The following is a 26,783-nucleotide window of genomic DNA, read 5'->3' on the forward strand; positions in this document are numbered from 1 at the left end:
TTAAATTTTCTTTAATTTATTAATTTGATTAGCCTATTGTTCCATAACATTATTTTTGTTATTGAACAATTTACATAACAGTATTTTTGTTTTATTTAAGTATTTTTTAAAAACATAATTTTTGTTATTAAAAATACAAGATAAAATATACCATTAATTTTTCTTTAGGTTTCTATAAAGTTTTGGGAAATGGAACTGAGGAGTTCTATTTAAATGTCTGTGCAGACATAAAAGGGACTGTACCATGTGCTGATCAGTCAGGATATACTACAGGAGCAGTTTGCCTCTATGATTCAGCTTCCAATAAATCTGATATAATTGGGAATAAGAAATCTGCAATTTTGAAGTAAGATTTTACTATTCAAGTAAAATCTTACTTCAGTTATTAAAAGTTTATTAAAAGAGTTATTAAAAGTTTACTACTTTGAGTTTTGTTATTGAAGTAGTAGTTTTGTATTTGGTTAATATATTTTATTCTAATATTTTATATGGTAAAACTTGTATAGCTCTGTAATTGCATTTTCCATTCAGAAGTATTTGGATCCATCTGTATGTGATACTGCTGCTACTTAACACATTTAGCTTGATTGCATTTAGTTGTCCTAGAAAATGGCACACTTTTAAGAAATTTGTTAATCTAATGGGATGCAAACTTTTTTGTTGACATATTTGAACCCGAAATGAGTTATGTAGCATTAGTTAATTAACATTTTTTTTTTTTTTTTTTTTTTTTTTAGTGATGTATTCATTCAACTGCAGTGATAGGTTACTCTTCCTGATGAACTGACAATGATGTAATGGTTAATGTGAAACACAAGTATAGTGGAATTGTGATATGTTTAATGTTGTTTCTGGTGCATGATTACAGAGTCTGGAAAGTAGGAAAGTACTGCAGCATTAGCAGTGTTCCATATGTCATTTTTTATTTTGAGAGAAATATTTTGAAATTTGACATTTGAGAGAATGCAAAAATTTACCTCATTGTTCTGAGCCATTGTAGTTATTTTCACCTGATGGTCTGCTATTGATACAACATATCATGTGATCTACCAGTATTTGTATATCTTTCTGCACATTTGATGTCTCAGGCATGATTACATGTTCCAGAAAGTATAGGAGCATTAGAATGCATTGTTTTACATTAGGTAGCAATATTAACACTGGCCAACGTGATTTTTACCTTCACTAAAAATATCAGCTGTTTGCAGTCAATTTTTATGTGTAGATCTTGAAAGATAATTATTAAAACTTCACCTCATATCACAACGTCTACATATACAGCCAGGCCTCGCATAACGCGAGTTCTATTAACACGATTTTCAGTTAACGCTATTTGAAAAATTATACCACTTTACACGATGCAAATTTCCAGTTAACGCGATCTTTTTTTTTTTTTATGTGATAGTTGAAAAAGATTTGAATCGTGCGTTACGCTTACCGCGAGTCGTATGGTCAATAAACAAACGTTTGCCTGCTGCCCGCCTCGGTGTGTGTTCCATCAACCATTGGAAGAAGACGTGTTACTTGTTTGTCTCCTGCTAATAAAGTCAATGCACACTTGCATAAAAATTCAAATTTTTAAATGAGCCAGATGAAAATGTTACCGCGAAGAAGATAACGGTAAAAGAATTAGATGAAATCTTTTGTATCGCATAGACCTTCAAGCAAAAGGTTTGAGGTTCTCTGCGATATTTATTTTGCCAGGGCTCAGAGAAGATTGTTGTCGGCTATTGGAAATTGATTGATGAAAAGAGGAAGTCAACACTGTTCAAATATTTCCGCAACAGTCATTTCTTCATTGTGTATTTTATGTCAGAGGTTCCCAAACTTTCTCGGTTCACGGTGCACTTAGGGTCTCAGTAATTTTTTCAAGTCACACCCAGACCAAAAGAAATACCTAACAGTTCCGTTTAGTAGTTAGGTCCAAACAACTTAATAAGAAATGCTGAAACTGTGAACTACCTCGAGCTAGTAGTTCGTGCGGTATCCGACAGATGTCGAGTATCGCTGTGTTTCCCTCGAAAATTTGAAATATTCCGAGGCGCGCAGTTTGGGAACCGCTGTTTTATGCAATAAACATTTAATTCCATAATTACTTTCATTATCTTTTACATTGTATACAGTTAAAAGGTTATTTAAAAGGTATTTTTAAAATTCTTTATGGACATTCCAGAAGGTCAAGGACCTATTGATTATTGTATTCAATTAACGCGTTTCCGTTTTGCACGATGCGCTCACGGGACGAATTAATCGCGTTAATCGAGGCCAGCCTGTACACATTTTTGTTTATCTATAATACAGTACACTAAAACCTGTATATGTGGAAGTTGTGATTTTGTTTACCCTAACTTATCTTACTAAAGTTTAGAGATATGCTCATAGATGGGTCCTGAGTGCCAAGCAATCTAGTGGCCAAACAATCTTGTGTGATTTCCCTGTGATTTATGTAATGCTCTAAAAGCAAATAAAGTTCTTTTTTAGTTAAATCATCTTTCTCCCTTTAGCTTCTGTAAAGTAGTTGTATACTTTGAAAGCTTCAAGTAAGAGTCCAGAAAGGAAGTCCACCTTTCTTTTCTTAGTTCTTTTATTACTTATATTACTAACTAAAACTGTTTGGCTACCTGGTAGCACTACTCCTACTGCCCTGTAGCAGAGTAGTGCTGTCTTAATTCTTCATTCAGAAAGGGAGAGTAGGAACTCCCACCTCAGTCAGATTTCTGAGATTAAGAGACATTTTAGTTGATGCAGCCAACTAAAACAGGCAGAACATTTACTAAAAACAACAAAATTTGGAGGAGTCTCAGTCACTGTAATAACCCTCCATAGAACTTTCAATGCATCATGTGAGGCGACCTCTGAGTGGGAGCTATTAGGTGTCAGAAATCCACAACAAATTAAAGTGTGAAATGAATTTCCATTTATCATTCAAATAAGTAATGAATTTCCAAATATCATTCAAATAAATAATATAATCCTGACTTTCAACTCACTAAGACCACCGTAATCCATTAAGGCATGATATTTAATGTGTTGTATGAGAACATTCATACCCAACCAAGTTAGGTTTTATAAATGTGAGAGGTATGGACACTCGCACACATCTTGTCAATGATCACCACCTTGTACCGCGTGTGGCTCAAAAAAGCATGATAGTGATAAATGCCCACTTCAGGGGACCAGGTGTCCCCTGCCCCCTGGCTGCAAAATCGCCAGGTGCTGGCACTCAACATAACACACATACTTACATACCTACATATAGTTGTGCCTCTGTATCCACTGATTCAGTTAACCATGAAAAAAAATGAAAAAACTTAACCCGTACTACTCTTGTCCTATACGATGCTTCCCTTTATTTTTTAGTGTTGCGTATGGTTTGGTCACCAACATTATAATGGTTCTTTAGAGATTTAATGGATGCACTGTTTTCAAACTTTTGAATAATTTCAAGTTTTTGTTTAATTTGAAAGCACAACTCTTGCGTTTGCCCATCATTTTTGCTATTTCTAAACAAAAAAAATAATTAAATAAATAAATAAATAAAATAATAGTTACTCGATAATGAAATTATAGTAATCTTATAATACCATGATAAATCTGACTAAAAATGAATAGCAAGTGCTTAAAAAACGGAACTCACCTTGTATAAATCTGCAATAAATTTGTTGGCAGATGTTGGTTAAATTTAGGTTGGAAGGTGCATTAAAAAGAACTAAGGCGGAGAATAGAGTGAAAATATTTTAAACAGATTTTAAAATATTTTCACCCTATTCTCCACCTTAGTTCTTTTTAATACACATTCCAACCTAAATTTAATCACCATCTGCCAATAAATTTATTTCAGATTTTTACAAGGTGAGTACCATTTTTTTTAAGCACTTGCTATTCATTTTTAGTAATAATAGTTACCATTAAAAAAAAAAAAAAAAAAAAATCCGAAATCACTGACGTAAATAATGAAACAGAATTTGTCCTTTTGTGATGCGACAGAACACAACAATTGATGCAATGCACCAAATTAAACTAAACATTTGGTCTCTTTTTTTTTTTCCCCCTTTTTTTTCCTTTATTATTATTTTTTTTTTTTTGAGCGGTAGGTTTGTGAAGTCAGCATGGGTTGCAAGATAATAGGCATGCTAATCTCGCAATATCTGTTTATACCTGTTGTTTGTTTGTTATTTGGTTTTTAGGAGCATCAGCAACTAAGGCCATATTGCTCCGGGGGATATGCAGTGGTCATTCCCTGACCTTTTCTCATCCTCCGTATTTGGTGGTCACGGGCTCGAACCCTGGTCTAATCAAGAAGCATGTGCTATGCACTGCTGCTCCTGCCCACTTGGCTATGGAGGCACCATATCTGTTGTAGTTATTACTTGAATTTTATGATTTCTGGGGGGGGGGGGATTTGTTTTTTTTTTTAAATTTGGGATTTTGAAGTGTCCCGGCTAATCCAATTCCGGTAAATCGAGAGTCTACTGTACTTTATTATTACTGTATTTAATGTTGGTAATGTCTTATTGTGTGTTTAATTTATCAATTAAACTTTATTATACATATGTATGTACAAGAAAATCACGTTATATATGGGGTCAGCAGGTGTTCACTTATATCTGCAGTTTCGGCCATCCACTGTAGGCCTTGGAACGTATCCCTTGTGGATACAGGGGTTCTTACTGTATACACTTGCCAGCCTTGGCTTTATGCCTTCTCAGATACTATTGTGGCAGATAGGGGGAACTCTGGAAACCACAATTAAAACAAAAACACCTTGACTCTGTCCTGTACAAGAAGAATTAGTTATACGGCTACAAATAATGCTACCACCTTTAGCTGGTGGAGCTAATTATTAGGGAGTAATATTCCTCGGTTGGAGCACATTGTGTGTTAGGGGCCAGTGGTTATCTTGGGCTGCCATCCTTTGACTTTGAGCTTTAACTGATCTGTATACATTTGAATTGATTTTGATCTGGCTTGTGATATAGAACATTGTATTTTACAAACTTAGGATACTTATGGTGTAGTATAACTTAAGCCATCTGTTTTCTGTACTAAGTCTATTTTGCTTGATAAGGTATTGTCTACTGTAAAGGAAGTTAATTGTTATATGAGCCATGAATATGAAGTATAATTGTTTTTTTTTTTTTTTTTTATTGCCACCTGATATTGCCAAAAGGTGAGCCAGATTCTTCTGGCTCACCTTTTGGCAATATCAGGTGGGTCAGAGTCTGAAATTGAAACAGTATGAGCTCCATTGGAACTGGCCCACCTTCCCGTGGTGTGGACGACTATACAGAATCATCTCTCCAGATGATTGATGCTTCTGGGTAGCAAAGTGGCCAGAAAAACACAACAGAACACACATAATACACACAAACCTACGTTATTCACATATTTGGCCCTTTTGCAGTGGTACTTCACACAGATACAAGGTGGAGTTGAACTGACATTCCAGGAGCTGCACATTATAAAATCACACATCCATTTGTCAATGTTGAAGTGACAGACAGATAGCTACCCTGACTTCAGTCATTAGATAACTGATAACTTGAGTCACTCACCCACTGGTTATCACTAATCTAGAGGAGTAGGTGCATATTGTTGATACTTAATGACAGTAATTTAACTTTTTTAGTTTTATTAAAAAAAAAAAATTCTCATACCTGTTTGAACCACCCTCTTATTGAACCATAAACTCTCAAAATTAAATTGTTCAATTAATTATCATGAGCATCTAACTTTTAATCAAACAACAGGTTTTCATTTTACATGTACTGACAGCTCTTACATTGTCTATATAAGCTTTTGAAATGCATAATCATCTCTGCCTATTCTTCTTTCTCTATAATATTAAAGTAAAATTTTCCATTCTCTAAAATAATCTAATATTCTTCTAGCACTCGCAACTGTATGGCTGAACATGGTGGTTAGTGCACAAAACATAATGTGTTTGATTGCCGATGTTATTTTCGGAAAGGAAGAATGGTTAAAATTGTTTTAAACTGATAGTTGGAAAAGATGTGGCTAAGATCCATAGTATCAAAATGAAGCCATAATATTAAACATATCTTTACACTCAAAAGAAATATTCATTAAGGGAAATTGCCATAATTTAAATTTAGCTATATGGTGCTTGTATTTTATTTGCTACATAATTTTATTGCTATATTTTTGCTATACCCTTGCATTACATGCAAGAGTATCATAAAATTTTTAATCAATGCTTTTCTAGGTTCATTATTTTATTATTACCACCATGCCACTAATGATGAATTGCATCTGTTATTTCCTTCAAATTACCCAAAATGTTTTTTATAAAACAAAAGGAAGGATTTCGTTTCATCATTGTATTTAGTAAATGATTACTGTTGAATGCTTTTTGAATTTTTTTTTTTTTTTTTTTTTTTCTGGCTGATGCTGCATAAGTTTGCTTTCTTGCATCAAATGCCTCTACTAATGCTAATACTTCAGCAGTAATTAATTTATTTAGATTTTCACAAGGTAGTTTTTTTCAATTCAAAAATTACTCTTCTCCAACTTTTGGTCACTATCGAGTAAATAACTTAACAGAATATAACTATTCTATTTTAAATGAATAATTTTGTGGTTTGTTTTTTTAATCATGTTCTTATTTACAGGAGGTTAGTTTCATTCAAGTCCATGATTCAAAATTAAGAAATCACTACTTTATACATTCTTTCATTTTGTATCAGTATTGTTTTTGTATGATAAGTATTGTTTTTTTTTATTTTTTTTATAGATATGCTGATGACCAGCTTACTCTGACTTATGAGGGACAATCTGTTAGATCAGGTGTTAAGTCAACAATAATAACTTTTGTATGCAGCGAAACTGCAGGTGAGTGGGTGTCAGATGTGCTCTTAGAAAACATGATTAAATTAAAACACTTTTTTCCATCGACCTAATTGGTATAAACAGAGAATGCATTCCTGTGAGATACTTTTTGTTTGCAGTTTGACGGATGGTTTATTTTTACCTTCCATGCCAGTGGTTAGCTGGTTGGCAGTAATAAGCCTTGAATGTGACCTCACTTTCTGCATTGGCTGTAATAGAAAAGTTGTGTTTGGTGGAAAAAGTAGAACTCAAATATATCCTTCCAACAGATCCACAGCCTTTTGAATTGCCAGCTAAGTGCTTCAAGATACCTTGTTAAGATGGCTTATCCAGGATGAGCAAGACTTTTTATCCAAATTTTCTTTCCCAAAGTAATCCTTAATAGATGTGGATAAATCAAGAAATCTAGTTATTGAATCCAGGAATAAATAAATTGTCATTCAGTGATTTTTATCCCCAATTAACGGAGGCACCTCTGTAGCCAGGTGGGAAGGAGCAACAGTGCATAGCACACGCTTCTTGATTAGACCGGGGTTCGAGCCTGTCACCACCAAATACGGAGAATGCGGAAAGGTCAGGGAATGACCACCGCATATCCCAGAGCAATATGGCCTTAGTTGCTAATGCTCCTAAAAACCAAATAACAAGCACACACAATTAACTTTCCAAATTGTTCATAAAATTGTCAGCCCTCTGTGTTTTCAGTTCAGACCTTATCCATTCATTACTGTATTCTTAGATACTCTACAGAACCATGCTTGTCATCTAACCTCTGTATTATTTAGTATTAGTAATGGAAGGAAGCATGCTTATTCAGCATCAGCAAAAAAAAAACACCCATTTTCCACATCACCTGCCCACCCCTCTAATAATTTGTCCAATTCTTCCTTAAATTTATTCAGACTGGCTGCTTCCACAACACACCAGATTGAAGTTTGTTCCAACAGCTGAAATCAAATTTCCACACATCCATCCTGCAACCCTTCTTTGATTTAAAATTATACCCCCTTATGTGCATTGTCTGAGCATAAGTAAGAATGCCATCACTCACCATTCAGCTTACTCAATCTGTTCAAAGCTTTAAAAACCTCAGTTGGATCTCTTTGCACATGCCTACTTTCCAGATGCTGCAATTTGCGGAGCTAAAATCTTTCTTGTTAAGAAGGCTCTGTTCACTCCTTTACCAATCTCATTGCTCCTCGCTGTACCTGTTCCAACAGATCACACATTAAAATAAGGCTTCCAGACCTGTATGCAGTACTCAAGATGTGCCCTAACCATTTCATTGCCTTGTACAGCATAATAATTACCTCCTTATCCCTGATTGCAAAATTCATGTATATCACTGACAAAACTTTGAGCTGTCCCAGCAGCCCATATGCACTATTCATCTCTGACTGCATATTTAACTCTAGGTCTAAACTTTTTTTTTTAATTTTATTTTATCAACTATGCAGTACATACCCTACCTTGAGTGTGTACCACATATTTGGTATGTTATTCTGGGACTACCCATGTCCAGTACCTTTATAACATTTGCTAAATTTCAGTTGCCACATCTCAGCTAGTGTACCTAATTTTTATAGGTTTTATTTCAGTAGCACAGCGGTTCCCAACCGGTAGTTCACAAACCCCCAGGGGTTTGCAAAAGTGTTCCCAGGGTTTGCACTAAAAATTCTGTAATGGCGTTTGCTTAAAAACGCCATTACAGGATGCGGAAAGGTTAGGAAATAACCACCGCATATCCCCGGAGCAATATGGCCTTAGTTGCTAATGCTCCTAAAAACCAAATAACAACAACAATAACGACAAATAGATTATATTATACACCATTGGATTCCCTCAAGGTGGTGCATTATGTTCATTTTTGTTCCCACTCATCTTTTTTCCATATTTTGATTTGACTAATAATTTCTTCACATATGCCAAAAAATGTCTGTTTTCATGTATCTCTGAAACCATCCTTAGCTGGTGGTGATCTACTTTCAGTTGCAGTACAAGCAAACTTGCAGGTCCTTTTTTTGATTTGGCCATTAATCCTCATAAAACTAAGTGCATAAATCATGTCTTTAGATGAGATGTTTTTTTTACAGGTAATATCCATCAAAAATAAACTTGTAATTAACTATTCTTTACACACCATGATAAATAATTTTAATAAATGAGCATCACGTTAAAAAAAAACTTTACCAGGTTCTTGTCCACATTTATTTTTCCTTGATTTTTTACCTTTAATGACTATGCTTCATTATTTGGTCACCAGCTGCAAAGAAACGGTATAGCAGTGTTTTTCAGTAGAATTTTTTTATTTTGAAGTGGTTTAATTTTAAAGTGAAAAGTCCCCCCCTTTCAAGATGTCAACTCTATCATAGCTTACATCTACAACCATTACCCACACGGCCAAATATCAAGCTTATAAATATCCTTTCTGGGATTTTGTAATTTGGAAGATTTCTTATATAAATTCTATACTGCAGCCAATGTTATCTTTTGCATTAAATGGGCTTCACCAGTGTTTGTTGGTCAATATGGAATAGATATTGTTTTGTGATGCTCAGAAAAGGTTACCTTAAAGATGTAAGTGAACTTTTTTTTTTTTATCAATAGCAGATTTTATGTTATTTTAGTACCATCTGGCTGATGTTGCAATTTTTTATTATTATTTTATACCTGTAGAAGTGTCTGTTATTGAGGTATTGCGTGGGTGCATGTATGCACGCACTCACGTACATGAACATTTATTTTAAAATCTCTCTTGAAGGAATTTCTATATGTATATAAAAATTTAGTTATTGTAATAATATAATTATTTTTAGAATTTATTGGTTCAGGAGGGTGAATAGTTAGTTTCAGTATAGTGAGACACCATTGCATTGCAACTGCCTCGGGGTAAAGAGAATTGTTGGGTAAAGGTGGACGAAGGCTTTCATAGACTTTCTGCACAATTTTTTGTTACCGGGAAAACAAAAGTATGGCTATCATGTGGAATGGTTATGAAAATATGGTAAATACATAGATGTAAGGAGTATGATGAAATCGGGTGCTAACTCAGCATTGCTATGGGCCTATATGAGAGCCTGAAGGACAGGGTGGATGCCCTCAAAGGATTTAAATTGAGGGGACCATCAAGCTCTCAACTGCCCACATCAATGCCAGAGCTTGCACTTGAACATCACGCAACACAGCAGCAACCCCCAAGGCAGAATGTTCTGGTCCCAAAGGAACTAGTTGTGGTCGGTGACTATTGTCAGGGAAACGGGGAACATATTGTGCAAAAAGTATAGGTGGAACAGGACCAGGGTATGTCTGCCAGGGGCAAAGGTTGATGACGTTGTAGAGCAGATATCATTTTTTAAGCACAAAGGGTGATATTGTTGTACACGTTGGCACTAATGATATTAAGAGTAGGAGACTGGCTGAATTACTTACAAAGTACAGGTCAATGTTGAAAATAAGCTGTGAGTTAGGGTTGAATTTGAAAGTGTCTGCAATTCTGCCCAGACATGATAGCAGGTGGGTCGGACTAATTGATTAACACGGACTAATTGATTAACAGTAGCTGCTGGCAGAGGTTGAAAGTGATTCTTGCACTGCTTCTATTGAAATGCAATTGAGCAGCAGCCTGGAAAGCAAAGCAATGGGGATTTCTGGGACTGCTGGGAGTAATGGTGGAACTAGTAAATACATGGGCTGTGTTAGGGTAACTAAGAGTAGAAACAGGTGCATGTATACTTGCATGTACACCAATGCTAGGAGTACAGTTAATAAATTTGATGAGCTTGAAGTGCTAGTCAAGATATCAAAGACAGATATTGTTGGAATATCAGAGACGTGGTTTCACACAGACATAAGCAGTGCAGAATTGGAATTTGGGGAGTACAATGTGTACAGAAAGGATAGGAAGAGAGAAGGGGTTATGCTGTTAGTTAAGAAAGAAAATCTAAGGAAGTGCATCCAATGGATATTGGTGGACAATGCAATGTTGAGTCTGTTTGGTGTGACATAAACACTGGGAAAAGAAAATTGAAAGTAGGTGTGTGTTATAGGCCTAATGAATCTGATGAGTATAATAAGCAATTATGCAGAGAAATAGAATGGGCCAGTAAATCAGAGTGTTATAATGGGGAATTTTAATTTCTCAGAGATTGAATGGAATTTGTGGCTTGGTTATTCACACACTAGCAAGTCTTTTGTGGATTTATTGGATGATTGTTTTCTACGGCAGCATGTTTGGGAGGCAACTAGAGGGAGTAATACTCTTGATCTGATTTTCAGTAGCGATTCTTCATGCATTAAGAATCTGCAGATAAAGGAACCACTAGGTGGCAGTGATCACAATGTGCTCAGATTTACTCAAAGAGGTAACTACCATCAGGGGTAAAGGGAAGGGTTTTTGCTTTCGTAAAGAGGACTACGGTGGTCTGAGATAGTATATAAATTCTATACGGTGGGACCAACTGATGATGTTACCAACAGCAAATTCAAAGTGGGAAGCATTCAAAGAATTAAAATCTTGGAAGCTACTAGGCTTTTCATTACCAATGAAGAAATATTGTTCAAGATTTAGGACTAAATAGATTTCAGGTGAACTAATTAGACATGTGGCAGAGAAGAAAAATGCATGGGATACATATAAATTAACAGGTGACACAGAAGCCTATGATAGATATAAACTGGTCTGTAACCAAGTTACAAAGGAGGTTAGGCAGGCAAAGGCAAATTACGAGAAATCTTTGGCAAAGGATGCAAAGAAAAACAGCAAAGGAGTTCTTTACCTCTGTAAACTCTAGAAGGAAGGTGATGAATCAGATTGGTCCCCGTGATATCGATGGTTCAACTGTTGATGATCCTGCTCAGATAGCTAACAAACTAAATGAATATTTTGAATCTACATTCACACATGAGGAGTTATTCAGGGAGGGGAATGCCAAAGGTGTATTAAACTCTGGCAGTAAGCTAGGTAATATTGTAATAACTGAGAGTAAAGTGGAGGAGAAATTTGTTGAAGATAAATATAAGAAAGGCACTAGGGTGGATGGAATCTATCCAGTTATATTAAAGGAGGCAGCAAAGAAAGTGAGCAAACCCTAAGCCATAATTATGGGAGCTTCCTTGGACTCATGGGAGGTAGCCATGGACTGGAGATGTGCAAATGTGACCCCAATCCACAAAGGAGGATCAAAGGGGAAGACAGGTAATTACAGACCTGTTAGTTTAACTTCTGTTCCAGGGAAATTATTGGAGTCACTGGTTAAAGAAGCGTTGCAGAATCATCTAGACAAGACTTCAGTTATAGCTCAGACACAGCATGGGTTTGTTAAGGGGAAAGTCTTGTCGGACCAATTTCATTGGATACTATGATGTATTCACAAAGGAACTGGATCAAAGAATAATTTCGATATCATATATTTGGATATTAGCGAGGCTTTTGATACTATTGCACATGGAAGACTGCTGCACAAATTGGAGCAGTGTGGCATTGGAGGCAAATTGCTGCTATGGATAAAGGGATGGTTGAGTGGAAGAAGACAGAGTGGTAATCTATGGACACTGCTCGTCATGGATTAATGTTATTAGTGGAGCCCCCCAGGGTTCAGTGTTGGGTCCATTGTTGTTTTCTGTATCCATTAATGATATTGATGATGGTATATCAGGCTTAATGTCCAAGTTTGCAGACGATACAAAGGTCAGCAGGGTTGTTAATGACACTAATGACAGCATGCTGCTGCAACAAGATCTAGTAAAGTTGAGCAGATGGGCTGAGATGTTGGCAGCTGAAATTTAAAATTGACAAATGTAAAGTACTGCACATGGGAAGCAGTAATCTGAGAGTAACGTATCAACTGTGTGGTCTACACTGACAGTGGTAGAGAGTGAAAAGCACCTGGAGGTAATTGTGCAGGCAAATATGAAGTTTTCTGAGCAGTGCAGACAGTCTGCAAGAGTAGCTCATGGTGTCTTGTCAGTGATATACAGGAGTTTTTCTAGCAGGGATGAGGAGGTGATTATCCCATTGTATAAGGCAATGGTCAGGCCACAGCTTGAGTACTGTGTACAGGTCTGGAGGCCTCATTTTAAGAAGGATGTAGAGCTGTTGGAACGAGTACCGAGAAGGACAACAAGATTATTGAATGGAACAAAGGGTTGCTCTTATGAAGAAAGGCTTAAGTTTTGCAAATTAGTGTCTGGAGACTAGGCACCTGTTAGGTGATCTGATTGAGGTGTATAAAGCCTTGAATGGTTTGAGCATGCTCAATGCTGATGTGATTCTTCCTCTTGCTCAGAATAATCGCCTGAGAGGGCATAAATTCAAATTGAGGAAAGACAGTTGTAGGACAGATGTGTGGAAGTTTGCCTTTAGCCAGCGAGTGGTTGATTGTTGAAACAAACTTCCATCTGCTGTTGTAGAAGTTGATAGCTTAAACAGATTCAAGGCAGAACTAGACAAACATTTGGAGTGAGTGGATGGGTGAAATGAGAAGGGGGCTGTTTTTTTTGGCTGATGCTATATAAGCTTGTTTTCTTGCATCGTGCCCTTGCTAATGCCAATGTATTGGACTCATGCCCTGGCTCTCACTAAGCAGCTGTAGCTGAGATAGGGGTAGTAAAATAAAATACACTTTTAGAGAATAGTAAGCTGAGTAAACAATTATTTAAATAATAATGGTATTTTTTTATAATATGCAGTGTGTTAAGTAAAAATGAATGTAATAATATAAGGTTAAATGTATTACAACTAATAGCCTAGAAATGATAGAAAGAATATATAAGTTTATGATTATTTATTTTATAATTTATGATTATTTATTTATAAATAAATAAATAATTATAAACTAAGATACATATGATCTTATCAAGAAGTCACAAGACCATGGGTGTATGGAAGCACAAATTATTTTTATAAAGTGGCTTCGATATTTTTTTTAAATGGTGCAGTGGAGTGAAAGAAACTGCATTATTTTAAACCATGTTGAAATACTATAAGGTATTTGGTATCTGAATGGTCAACATGTAAGCAGAAAAAAGAGACAGCTTTGTTGACTGAGTAAGCTTTGTTTTTTTCTAACAAGTATGTCTTGTAGCCTTTTAATAGAAAGAACAGAAGTACATTTCTGTATGCCATTGCAGACAAAAGCTTTGTCTGTAATGGCATACAAAAATGTGCAAATGTCCTGAAAACATTTTTCCTGTCGAAACATATATAATAAGGCTGAGTTAAATTCTGTGTCACACTGTTGTAATATATGTATATATATATATATATATATATATATATATTTTTTTTTTTTTTTTAAATTTTCTCCCCCTTCTTTTCTCCAATATTTCTCAATGTTATGAACAGCACAGGCAAATTTATAGTACGCTAATTATGGAGAAGTTTAGCTTTTTCAATATGAAACTCGAGATCACGTGAGCTGCTTTTTAATGATGCTTGTTGACTGCAAAAGTTAATGCTGAAAAGCATTAACTTTTGCAGTCAAAAGTTGACAGCTCTGTAGTTTTAAGAAAAAATGAGAAATTGCTTGTGCATGTGATCTGATTAACTTCAGTTATCCTAAAACTTCTTAGTAACAATGATTTATTAATATCATTAGGATGATTTAATCTTTTTTAATGGTTGTAATTAAATTTGTGAGCACTATATATTTTTGCCTAATTAGTTTTTCTAAGAATTTCTTTTATACTTTTATTTACTAGTTAATGGAGGTAAAGGGAAACCAAAATTTGCTGGTTTGATTGACAATTATGTATATTACTTCAATTGGGAGACTAAATATGCATGTCCAGATCATCCTGTGGCTAGTAGCTGCTTTGTTGAGAGTGGAAAGATTCATATTGATCTTGGTGATTTAGCCAAAACAAAAGGTAAAATATGAATAGGCTGATATATTTTAAAGTCTGAAATTAATACAAACTATAATTTTTTTTATTATGAATTGTTATTTTTATTCTTAATTTATCTCATGATAAATGGTATAGAAATTTTTTCATGCTTTGTAATTAAAATGCATTTTTTAAGATAATTTGTATTTGATTTTAAAGTGATTTGAATGTTGATGTTTTATAGGAGAAATACCATGGGCAGCCATAGATGGAAGATCCACAAAAACAAACAGCGAAAATGCACAATATTATATGAATGTCTGTGGTGAAATTCCTCAGCATAATGCTACAGTTTTGTGTGATGCCGACGCATCTGTTTGTAGAGTTGGTAAGTTTATGGGGGAAAAAAATTATATGGTGGTAGTATATTCATTTTGTATTCATTAATGTATTAATTTTATATCAAATTAGCCAAAATTTTTGGCATATATTGTAGTAACAAAATCCTGAAAGTGTAAGATGTTTAACTGGGAAAATCCACAACTTTTCTAATTTTTCTAGACTAATATTTCTTTCATGTTACTTTCTAAGTTTGTCAAGCAATATTTATTGCATCCTCTTTCATTTATAATATTGCAGTGGTAATGTTAGATGCTGTATGTTTAGCAGCAGGAAAGTTGGACACTGCTTGTGGTAAGTTAATCATATAAAGAAATTTAAAAGCCTTTACTTTTAATTTTTTGGCAACAGACCATTATTCAGTAATGACATCCCCTTACAAAGTTACTAATTTGAAATTAGAACTATTAATAAGTTATTAAGTAATGCATTAAAAAGTTTTAGTTGTATCGTGGTTATGGTTCTTTTAGTGTGCATGTAAAGTTGCAGGTCTATAGGTTTAGTTATCTTGAGTAGGTGGGCTGTTTAGTGGTAGGCTGTATTTTGAGTACTGCATGCAGGCTTAGAAGCCTCATTTTAAGGAAGATGTGAATCTCATTGATGCAACTTCATAACACCACATCAAGAGCAGTTCTTAAATATAGAAGTAAAAATTAGGTTTTGAAACAGATTGGAGGCAGCACAAATGAAATCCTCACAATCTGTTCTGGGTATAACAAGACTAGATCAAACACGTTGAGCACTAAATGTAGCCAATACAGTAAATGAAATAGACAAGATCTAGATTATGAATCTATAGGAAGAAGGAATTGCAGATGACTGAGAAGAAGATGGAAAGATCAGCCTCATCTTAAGAGCCAGCTTTCTGAAGCCTAACCCTAAACTGTTAAGACAAGACAATATCACCTAAATATCCAAATATTGCCTTTTGTGCATCAGGAATGTGCAGATCATCATTGGATTAAACAAGGAGTATAATAAAATGCATGGAACCACAGTAGACAAGCTTGGTTTACTCTGTTCAAAGCTACTGAATCTACAGGAAATTAATGTTTTTCCCATACATGAAAAGGACTAAATTTTTACTTGCTTTATGACATTTTTCTGAAAGACTCACAAGCAAGTCATTTTCTATGTAATATCACCTTCCTTTCATTTTGGAAAATAAAGTCAAAGGAAGAATACTCAGAATTTTTTATCCAGTAAAGCATGGCATAGCGATCAGGGCAAGGAATTGATATATCAGCAATATGCTCATCTGTGTGGCCATTTACACACACCCACTTGGCCATTTATTTATTCTACCAGTTTTACAGATGAACAAGTTCCTGTGAATGCACTTTTAACATAAACAAACCCATGGATACAGTTTTAACATCACTGGATGAAGTAAAACTTCCCTTTACTCATTCTCTGCTTCCTTCCCCTTCATATTTTTCGGTTTCACTCAGAAAAATCAAAATTGTTTTGCTGAAAGTTGTATTAGGATTACTACTGTTATTACTAGATATCAGAATTGAGCTGAGTGTTTGCTAATACAGTAAGTATTGACATATGTTGCAATCAGTGAAAATTACCTGATCTCTATGTAAATCATTTGATTTGTCTTTTATATGCAGCATGTGGGAAAAAAAAAAAAGGAAAAAACCACTAGTAAATGTGAAACATAGTTTCACAGGATCGTCTTGCTATTTAAATGTACCTTATTTTGCTTCATTGTATACTGCTAAAATATTTTTTTGAGTTATTGCATAATTTTATATATGATCTAAGTAGATAATATATTTTGTGAATTTGGAAACATATTTATTGTTTGTATTAATAATAATAATAATAATAAAAAAAAAAAATTAAGTCTGTTAATCCTAATCTGATATGATGTGATGATTGACTTGTTTTAATTTCAGATTCTAGTAAAAGTGTCAGCTTGGGTATGTTTACATCATCACCAGTGTATAACCCAAACTCTCGTGAAATAACATTGACTTACACTGGAGGAAGTGCATGTGGCAGTGGGAAGCATAAGAGTTCTATTGTTACTTTCATATGTAAACCAGGTAGTTATTTCTGATATGCTAATGTGTTGTTATTTCATATGATCTCATACAAAGTTGATTTATAAAATCCTCTTAGATGGTAGTGTTTCTTATTCTGATATGATGTGGCAGATGCATTAGCTAATATCTGGAATGTCTTATTTTTACCATTCTGATGTTTGCACTTAGTGAGCATTGAAAGATAACTGAAAATTAAATTTTTTTTTGTAAGGGCTTGCTGTAGTCCTATGATTGGAGCACATGATCACAAATGTGGAGGTTGCAAGTTTGATCCTGTTCACTGTCATGAAAAATGTATATTGCAATGTGAACTGTGGCACAGAGAAAACTGGCTACCTTTTAATTCAATAACTAGCCAGTCACAATTAATATCTAAGCTCTTTATGTCCTTGGCTGGCTTGCGAATAAATGTAAATTTATTTATTATTTAAATTAAACCTTAAATCAGTGTTGCCTATAGGGAAGAGTGAAAGATGAATTATCTTACCCATGAAATATATATTTTTATTCATTAGTTATTGATGTTTCTAAAGGCAAATAATTTGAAAATTATATGTATTCTGTAAAATTAATTAACCCATAGTGTTTTCTCTCCATGCCAAAGAATAAATAAGAGGAAAAAAGATTCAAGCAACTATTCAGTGAAATGTCAGTATAATGAATTTGTGCAGGCAAATAAAATAATTGTTATAATGAAATCTTGTTATGGTGAAACACAGTAAAAAAAAAAAAAAAACATTGCAACAATGAGTTACATATTACAAAATAATTATACTGAAATATATTAATTGCAATTTTATTTTCTGAGTAAAAAATTTGAAAACTAAATTTTGTGTTTTGTGCTAGTTATTATATTCAGCAAAATAAAACTTAATACTGCCTGGAAAAAAAAAAAAAAGAAAAGAAAAACATTACAAACATTAAACTACAGTCTCTTCCATTTTCAGATTTATAAAACCATACTGAGCACAACCATTAGATAATACTATGTAAACAACTGTACACCTTTACACAAAAGTGCAAACAAATGTAATTTCAATGCTGGCACCTCATCTATTGGCGTGTTTTGCTAAGTATGTAATTGTACACAAATAACCTCTGTCACTTCCAAAATTTCCCAAGTAAGACTTTCAGAGTTATAATAGTTGAAGAGAGTAGACAATTGAAAAACCACTCATCTCAATTGAACAGTTAACTGCCGAGTTAGTAAATCATTGGAGCATTGCCAGATGCAGAATACCAAAGAGCAAAATGTATGTCTTATTGTTTAAGGATTATTTTTTACAAATTATAGTGCAATTATTATTTTTTTATAGCGGTATGAATTTTTATTGCACTAAACTGAACTTTTACAGTGATATTCATTAAAATAACATTTTTACAAAAAGAGATATAGTAAATTATCAGGGAAGGGGGAAGTAATTTTGTTATACAGAATATTTTATTATTCTGGATATGAACATTTTACTGTATACACCTTAAATAGAAGTCTGAATTATTGATGGTCAAGTTAGTTTTTTGATAGTTTTGGGGAAAAAAAGTCTCAGTTCAATTTTAGCAGTTGTTTTCAGTGTCATGATAGCTGAACATTGACATCTTGGTATTTTTATAGTAGATTTATTTATTTATTATTTTTTTTTATCAATAACTTGTGAGTTTCTGTAATTATTTTATCATTGTCAAAAGACTTATGCAGAATTAGTTGTCATCTATTTCCCATAAATTTCATCTGAGTGTCAAAGTGATATTATCTGATCACAGTGACTCTTATAGAGCAATTGTGTAGTATTCAAATTTTAAATAATTTTTTTAAAAAGTTCAGAGTTTTAGTTCAGTTAGTATACTACACTGTCCAACAAATTCACAGAACATGTAGAAAATGTAGTGTAACTGGTGCAGCTCATGATGAAGCAGGACAAAATTTGGTCTGGCGGTGTACCATAGAATAACGATGAAATGAGGAGACTTATATGCACTTGGTCGCAAGCCTGTGACAATGTTCTAGAATTCGTATGAACGTGTCTTGACCCTCCCGATAATGTTTGTAATTTGTTAACGTGTCTGTTTTTTGTCTGAGGCCTGTGCTTCCTGTCGCAGATGTATGGAGGCCCTTAATACACACCAATCATTAGGATATAGATAATTTTTTAATTTATTGCAAAGCTTCCTAACCTGGGAAAGGTATTTTTGTTTATTAGAATATTGAGATTTTAAGGCAAGTTTAATGATATTACGCGATGTGGCAAGTGCTAGTTGTTTTATGCCCGAAATTTTTTGATTTAAACTGACCATAGCAAACTTCGGAATGATGTTGTTTTGAAGGCAATATTTTAGAAACAAAATTTGGTAATTTTGGGCTGAGTATCTCAGTGTTAATTTAATGTAATTTTGCACAAAGCTGTTCAAAAAATCCCCCATAATTATGTGTATTGATAGGTTATACCTGGAGAGAAAGGAAGTGAATGAAATAGTCAATAAGTGTTTAAAAAATGAATTAGATGGTATGAACCAGAGCTGTAATGCTCAATATGTTCTACATTGATATCAATATTTGTAAAATAATAAGAGAAGTTTACTTCAATATAGTACAGTCAGTCCTCGTATAACGTGCTTACACTACACGATTTATAAGTAGGGGAATGATATTGTATATAACACGAACCGAATTCGCTTATGCACGGTTCACCTTTGTGTGTACAAGAAATGGTAGTCGAATGCAGAATCACCCCAACCGAACGCAACACGATAGGAATGAAGAAAAGATTCTGAATACGTATTTATGTTATTTATATCAGTGAAGGGGAAAATGCATTTCATCATAAAAACATAAAAACCACCATAATTCCAGCTATTGGTATTATCGCAAATGCAATTAGATCGAGTTTACTACCAATTTATAACAGATTCCACTATCAGAAACGCAACTGGAACTTGTTTTTGTTTTATGGTAGTAACCCCCAGAAATGTGCTTAGTAAAATGTGAGCTAGTGAGGTGTTAATAGTGTGTGTGTGTGTGTGTGTGTGTGTGTGTGTGTGTGTGTGTGTGTCTGCCTTTTCAGTGTTGTTTATTCAGTTGCTACACGCACGCAGCCTTGTTTATTTGTATCATGTTTGCCTCCTCATTTTGTAAATGTGCTTTATTCTCTAAAAATGAGTAAAATGTTTGGTGTGAAAAGGAAATGTCCTGGTGAAGACACTACAAATTCAGAGAGAAAAAGAAAAGCAATACCGATAGACAGAGGCGGACTAGGTCAAAAATTCTTACCCGGGAAAATTTGTAGTGGCCTCATACTAGTGTTTATGGCCAAAATCACACTGGCCTCTGGCCCACTGGAGTTTCCCCGGTAAGGTTTATGGCCAGTCTGCCTCTGTCAATAGAGAAAAAATATGAAATTGTAAAACGCTTTCAGCAAAATGAAAGACCATGTGATATTGCAAGTGCTACAGGCCTAATTGAGGCAACGCCGAGAATTAGAAAGAATGCAGAGAAAATAAAAACAACTTTCATAGTAGGAACAACTCAAAGTGTAATTAAAATCCATTAGATCAAGACACAAATAATTGGAAGAGATGGAATGGCTGTTATCTGTTTGGATAGAAAATCGAACAAAGAACAAGTTTGTTTACGATAGAAGCAAAAGCATTAGCAATGCAGTATTTTATTACGTAATAGTCGTAATAAAATACGTAAGTATTTTATTATGATTATTTATTGTGTTTGGTAATGTTTTGGTTAAAAATGTGTGTTCAATCTTGGGTGGTCGGCACATAACCCTGTTTTTCCCATAGGGCCTGTTGTTTATATTGCATGATTTTGCATCACACGAGGTTTCTAGGAACACAACTATTGTACTCTACGAGGACCGACTGTACGTAGAACACTTCCGTATGATACTCTCCAGAAATTAAAACGAAAAAATCGAAAACCTTACATTAGAATAACAAATGATTAAAAATCAATTTAACACAATTAAAAATAAGGAAATTAATTAAAAGAATTTAACTAAAAAATGCAACTGTCTTTGGCACATCTTCCAAATATCAGAAGGCTCTGTAGCTCTTGAGGCCTCATACAAGAAATCTTGATGAATGTGCAAATGTTACTGTAATCCACATCATCAGATAAACATTTGTCTTTATAACCCCTGGCCACACCCATAACTTTTATTCTCTTGAACCTTTTAAGGCCTTGTTTGTGATATTGGAAAAGATTCTTGTACCATCTTTTTCAAACGTATTCTGTCTCTATAAAATAGGTAAAGTGCATGCTGGGCTGGTAAAAATTCCTACCCAAAAGCCATACAGAGTTCAAGCATTTAGTTAATTTACAAGGCCTTCACTATAAAGTTCCTCATGTTGAGCCTGGACAGAATTGCAGACAAATACATTCTGATCTAACTTGCATTTTTTCTCCCCAAGCACAATCCTATATTTATCCAACAAATTGTTAGTTCAGTTACCACATGAATGGTAATGCTCTCTTTACTACCTTTTCTTATAAACTGGCAACCTTGTTGGTAACATTACCAATTTTAGCTCATGGTTGACATACTCTGGTTCTAGCTCACTTTTATTTAACATAAAAAATGTTTCCCTGACAATAGTCTCCCATCGAAACTACATTCTTTTGGATCCTAAATTAAGAGTGCCTCACTAGGCAAAGGAAGAATGTAGTGTTTCAACATATAGAAATGAGCTTTGCCCCAAAGAGATGGCCTAAGTAGGATGCCCTAGTTGAATTTCTCATTCTACTTCTTCCCATTTCTCATTTTATCTACATTATTCAACTTCCACCAGTATTTCACTAGGTAGTCTTTATTCTATTCTTTCTCTAAATTTTCCATTTAAGCTTGTTAAAGGAGTGTACTCATTCAACTAGATTTTTTGGAGTTCTTACTTCTGAATTTCTTTTGTACTGTAGTACTATAGGCAAACTTTATTTTCTTAAAATTAGCATTATTTTTGATAGAATAGAGATGTATCATCTCAATTGTTTCAAGTTTTTCAAGTTTCATTTCACCATTTGGTTGGTGTTTGTAAGAATTTTATTGTATGTTAACCTCAACTTCAGTAAAGGGCCTTATTATGGTCTCTCCTCCTTCATTCCAGTTAAATCAATTTGGCTAAAGTATGCCAAATGATGTCAGTGTTTTTCTGGGTTTTGCATTTTTGTTTGATGGCAGCATTTTAGCTTATTAGTCAAACACTGCAGGCTGGGGCCAGGAGTCCTTTAGGCATATAGAGAGCCTTTGCTGACCTGTGCTTTAGAAAATGGGTAGAATCAACTGCAGTCAGCTGTTCAGAATATGTAAGCTTGCTCTGTAACTTAAAAGGTATATAATATATAAAACAGTTTTGAAATCAAGGTATGAGTACCTGTGTTGTTTTCAGATTCTATACATTTATACATTCACAATGCCTGAAAACTACTAGTGGTTTTTTAATTATTATTTTTTTTTTATAGGTCATATAGCAACCATACCAGTTCTGGTTAGGATTAGTGAAGATGAATGCTTATATGAATTTGAGTGGTATACTTCAGAAGCATGTCCAGAAGCTGTTATAAATGGAACTAATTGCATGATTACTGATAATGTGTTAGGTAAGGATTAAATATTATGCGAGACAGATTTATATAAATCCTTTATTCTTACTTTTGTATGAAAGACCTGGAATTAAAATATTTAGATGGAATTAAATGCAAATACAAAGGTGTATTTTTCAGTCTTCAGATCAGATAGTTACTGAAAGATGAATATTTTTAAGGTGTTTGTTGAAATCCTTCAAGAAACTGAACATTTTTTGGGAAACACCAGAGCATACAACTATAAAATTTGATTGAGAATTTATGACAAGCCTAGCAAAATCTCAGTTGCAGTATGTCTCCAAAAATATATTTCCTCCCTTCCCGTTTAGACTTATTCCAAATTAACCTTGGGCATGTTAGTGCTTAACATGATGAATATTTTCATTAAGATATTGCTACCAAGGAAGCCTAGTATCCTGACAGACTGTTGCTGGACATTGATTAGAGAAGCTCCTGATCATGACAAAGGAAAAATCAAATGAAAAAAACTTTTTATGCCATTTATTTTAATATATGTTAAATTAGATAGTATGAATCAGAGCTGTAATACTCAATATGTTCTACATTGATAATAATATTAGTAAAATAATAAGAGGAGTTTAGCTCAATATAGTACGTAGAACACTTCCGTATGATACCCTCCAGAAATTAAAACAGAAAAAACGAAAATATCAACAACTTATTGGTACATTAGAGTAAAATATAAATAATTAAATAATCAATTTAACACAATTGTATTGGGTGCCTCCATAGCCAGGTGGGAAGGAGCAGCAGTGTGTAGCACACGCTTCTTGATTAGACCGGCGTTCGAGCCCGTCACCACCAAATACGGAGGATGCAGAAAGGTCAGGGAATGACCACCGCATATCCCGGAGCAATATGGCCTTAGTTGCTGATGCTCCTAAAAACCAAATAACAAACAAACAATTGTATTGAGGTAAACTCCTCTTATTATTTTACTAATATATGTTAAAATATCATTAAACATTCCAATAAGCATAACCTGCATTCCTCTGTAAACTTAGGTAATATCTAATTTCAAATTTAGATTCAGCTCAGCAAAATTGGTTGTCCAGTGTAATGTAACCACATTTTTTTTTAATGTACAGTTTTTGTAGTTAATCACTACTATAATTACAGTCTCATTCCGTAGCCGAGTGGTCAGGGGCGGGAGTACACACTCCTTGAGTAGCCCGGGGTTCAAGCCCCTGACTGCTGAATACGGTCAATCTGCCAACCCGCACTGGACCAGCGTGGTAGATTATGATCCATTTCCCTCAGCATGAATTGTTGAGGAGGCTTCCATCCTGCAGTGGGTTGATAATGGCTGCAATTTTTTTTTTTTTCATCAGCTCCAGCTTTGGATCTGACTGGCACTCCCACTGATTCCAATGTTGTTCTGATCTCAATGCTAGAACGTTGTCTCATATTGACCCTTGTAACACTAATTTATTATTCACTTCTTTACTATCTCATTAAAACTCATTTTTAACTCCAACAACACTTATATGGCCTTTCGTATTACAGGTCCACCCCCCCCCCCTTTTTTTTTAATTATGACTAGCAATGACATCAATATCAACTAATATTGAGTTATGACAGACATTCAGCTGGGAAAACTCAAACTCCAAGGAGAAACATGTTCCACCACTGTCTCCCTCTTTTTTTTTTTTTTTTTTTTCCAACTGTGGTGATCGCAGCTGTCCTCTCTTAGCAGCTGTATGCTACGATCCAGTCACAATGTTCCCTTTTCTCACAGTTTCTCCTTAAACAAATGCTAGCTGTTGTTTACATTTTATTTTTACTTTTTTACATTTTATCAATTACTTTCCCTTTTACGCATGGCCCCTACTTGGTCTTATAACTGCACATAGTGAAAATGTTTGACCAGTTATTGATAAGTTCACATTTTTATGTATTTTTTAATCAACATAGCAAATTAGAACTTTATGTTACTTTTTGTATTGCTGTCCTCCAGTATCATAATTGAATATTCTAGGTAGGTGAAATCAATAGCTTTAAGATAGCCTATTGTTTTCTAGAATGTGTACATAGTTTTATGCATGATATGAGCTAGAGTGAGATTTTTGCCATAAGTGCCTAAATTAACAAACCTCATCATCATCAGCCATTTTCAATCCACTGCAGGATGAAGGCCTCTCCAGCAACTTTCCAGTTCCTTCTCTTTTGAGCACTGGCCATCCATTTACTACCCACAAACTCATGAATTACATCTATCCATCTCCGTCTTTGTCTTCCAGGTTTTCTTCTAGCTCCTCTTGGGTACCATTCTGTTATTTTCTTAATCCATCTGTCATCATGTCTTCGAGCTATGTGTCCTGCCCAAGACTATTTTAGTTCTTTAGTTTTGATAAGAATGTCCTTTACTTGAGGCCGACCGGGCTAGCCGAGTGGGTAAAGTACCTGCCCGGCAACCCAAAGGTCGCGGGTTCCATTCCCGCCTCGGGCTTAGATCAAAGTACTGCAAAAAAAACCTTGGGAGGTGCAATATGGCCACAGAAGCCGATGCGCCAACAACTACCAAATCAAAAAAAAAAAAAAAAAAAAAATCTTTATTTGAGTTTGCTGCCTAATCCATGTGTTTCTCTTCTTATCTAACAGTCTGAATCCCAATATAATTCGTTCCATTCTTGGGATATTGCTCTTCAGTATGTGACTATATTTCCTGAATGCTATCCATCCAAAATTTACTCTTCTCTTGACTTCCAGCCATTTATCATTATTACAGCTAATAACTTGTCCCAGATAAGTGTGTATATATATATATATATATATATATATATATATATATATATATATATTTTTTTTTTTTTTTTTTATGTGAACCCCAAACACAAGAGGTATTAGAACCTATACTACTTAGTACCGTGCTTGGATTGGAGGTTGAGAAGACGAAAGAAGATATTTGTTGACATTGGACTTGAACTTTTGTAGATTGTAATTTTCAGAAAATACGTATGAAGGAAGTTTATTCCAGAAAACGGCAGTTGAATGAATAAATGAGGAAATGAAAATTTGGTTCTGTGGGTTTGAAGTTGGACAGTAAATGGATGTTGGCTGGTGGCAGCACGTGTTCCGACTGTTTTGAATGAGACAGCGGGAATTATAGAAGTCAATTCAGAAGAACAGTGCCCATGGAAGTATCTGTAGAAGAGGCATGCAGCAGAAACAGTACGTCTATGAGAAAGCGAGTGGAGAGACTCTGTTAGAGATGAATCATTAATTAACCTAACTGCCCTCTTCTGAATGGAATCAAGAAGCCTGAGAGAGGTTTTGGGAGCACCACCCCAGATGTGGGAACAATATTCCATGGCAGGGCGGATTTGCGATTTATACAGAGTGAGCAGCTGTTTAGAAGAAAAGTAACGCTGATAGCAAAAGAGAAATCCAAGTTTTTTAGATGCAGAGGAAGCCATATTTGTAATGTGCTTGTGCCAAGAGAGAGATTAGAAGTCAGGGTAATCCCCAAAAGAGATATATTATTTTGCCTAGAAATCGGAGTGTCTCTAAAGAGAAGCATAGGAGCAGAAGAATCCTTTTTGCGAGATATAAGACAAGACTGAGTATTATAAGGGTTGAAATCAACTAAGTTGTCTTTGCCCCACTGGAGAATTACATGAAGATCGGCATTTAAGGAATTGGTAGCAGATTTTTGAGAAGTTGAAACTGATTGAGCAGGAAAAAGTTTCTCAAAATGGAAAGTGGAATGCAATGTGCTATCATCGGCAAAACTATGGATAGGATTTCCAGTTAATAGAAGAAGGTCATTAATATACAAGAGGAAAAGAGTGGGGGAAAGAACTGAACCTTGGGGGACACCGGCATTAGTGGAGAAGTTAGAAGACAGAGAGCCATCTACCATCACCCTCAGTGAGCGATCAGAGAGAAAACTGGATAACCAATTACTAAACACAGTTGGCAAACCGTAAGATGGAAGCTTGTTTAGAAGACCTTTATGCCAAACACGATCAAAAGCCTTTGAGATGTCAAGAGCAACTACTTGTGTTTCACCGAACCTTTCCATTGAATTAGTCCATAAATGGGTA

The 26,783-nt window shown here is 34.7% G+C and overlaps 1 protein-coding gene across 3 annotated transcripts in view; it reads left to right on the forward strand.

The window, feature by feature from the left end:
* Nucleotides 1-26,783, forward strand: part of Lerp (lysosomal enzyme receptor protein) — a 441,548-nt gene that overhangs the window by 61,574 nt on the left and 353,191 nt on the right. For all 3 annotated transcript variants that reach the window (XM_090379899.1, XM_090379900.1, XM_090379901.1), the window contains exons 6-11: nucleotides 169-346; nucleotides 6,755-6,852; nucleotides 14,548-14,715; nucleotides 14,918-15,061; nucleotides 16,980-17,129; nucleotides 22,594-22,731. In XM_090379899.1, the coding sequence (XP_090236025.1) occupies nucleotides 169-346; nucleotides 6,755-6,852; nucleotides 14,548-14,715; nucleotides 14,918-15,061; nucleotides 16,980-17,129; nucleotides 22,594-22,731 (876 nt within the window). The remainder of the gene's footprint in view (nucleotides 1-168; nucleotides 347-6,754; nucleotides 6,853-14,547; nucleotides 14,716-14,917; nucleotides 15,062-16,979; nucleotides 17,130-22,593; nucleotides 22,732-26,783) is intronic.

Source organism: Mastigoproctus giganteus, chromosome 8 (genome assembly GCF_048544385.1).
Source record: "Mastigoproctus giganteus isolate SK-2022 chromosome 8, ASM4854438v1, whole genome shotgun sequence".
Taxonomy (NCBI): domain Eukaryota; kingdom Metazoa; phylum Arthropoda; class Arachnida; order Uropygi; family Thelyphonidae; genus Mastigoproctus; species Mastigoproctus giganteus.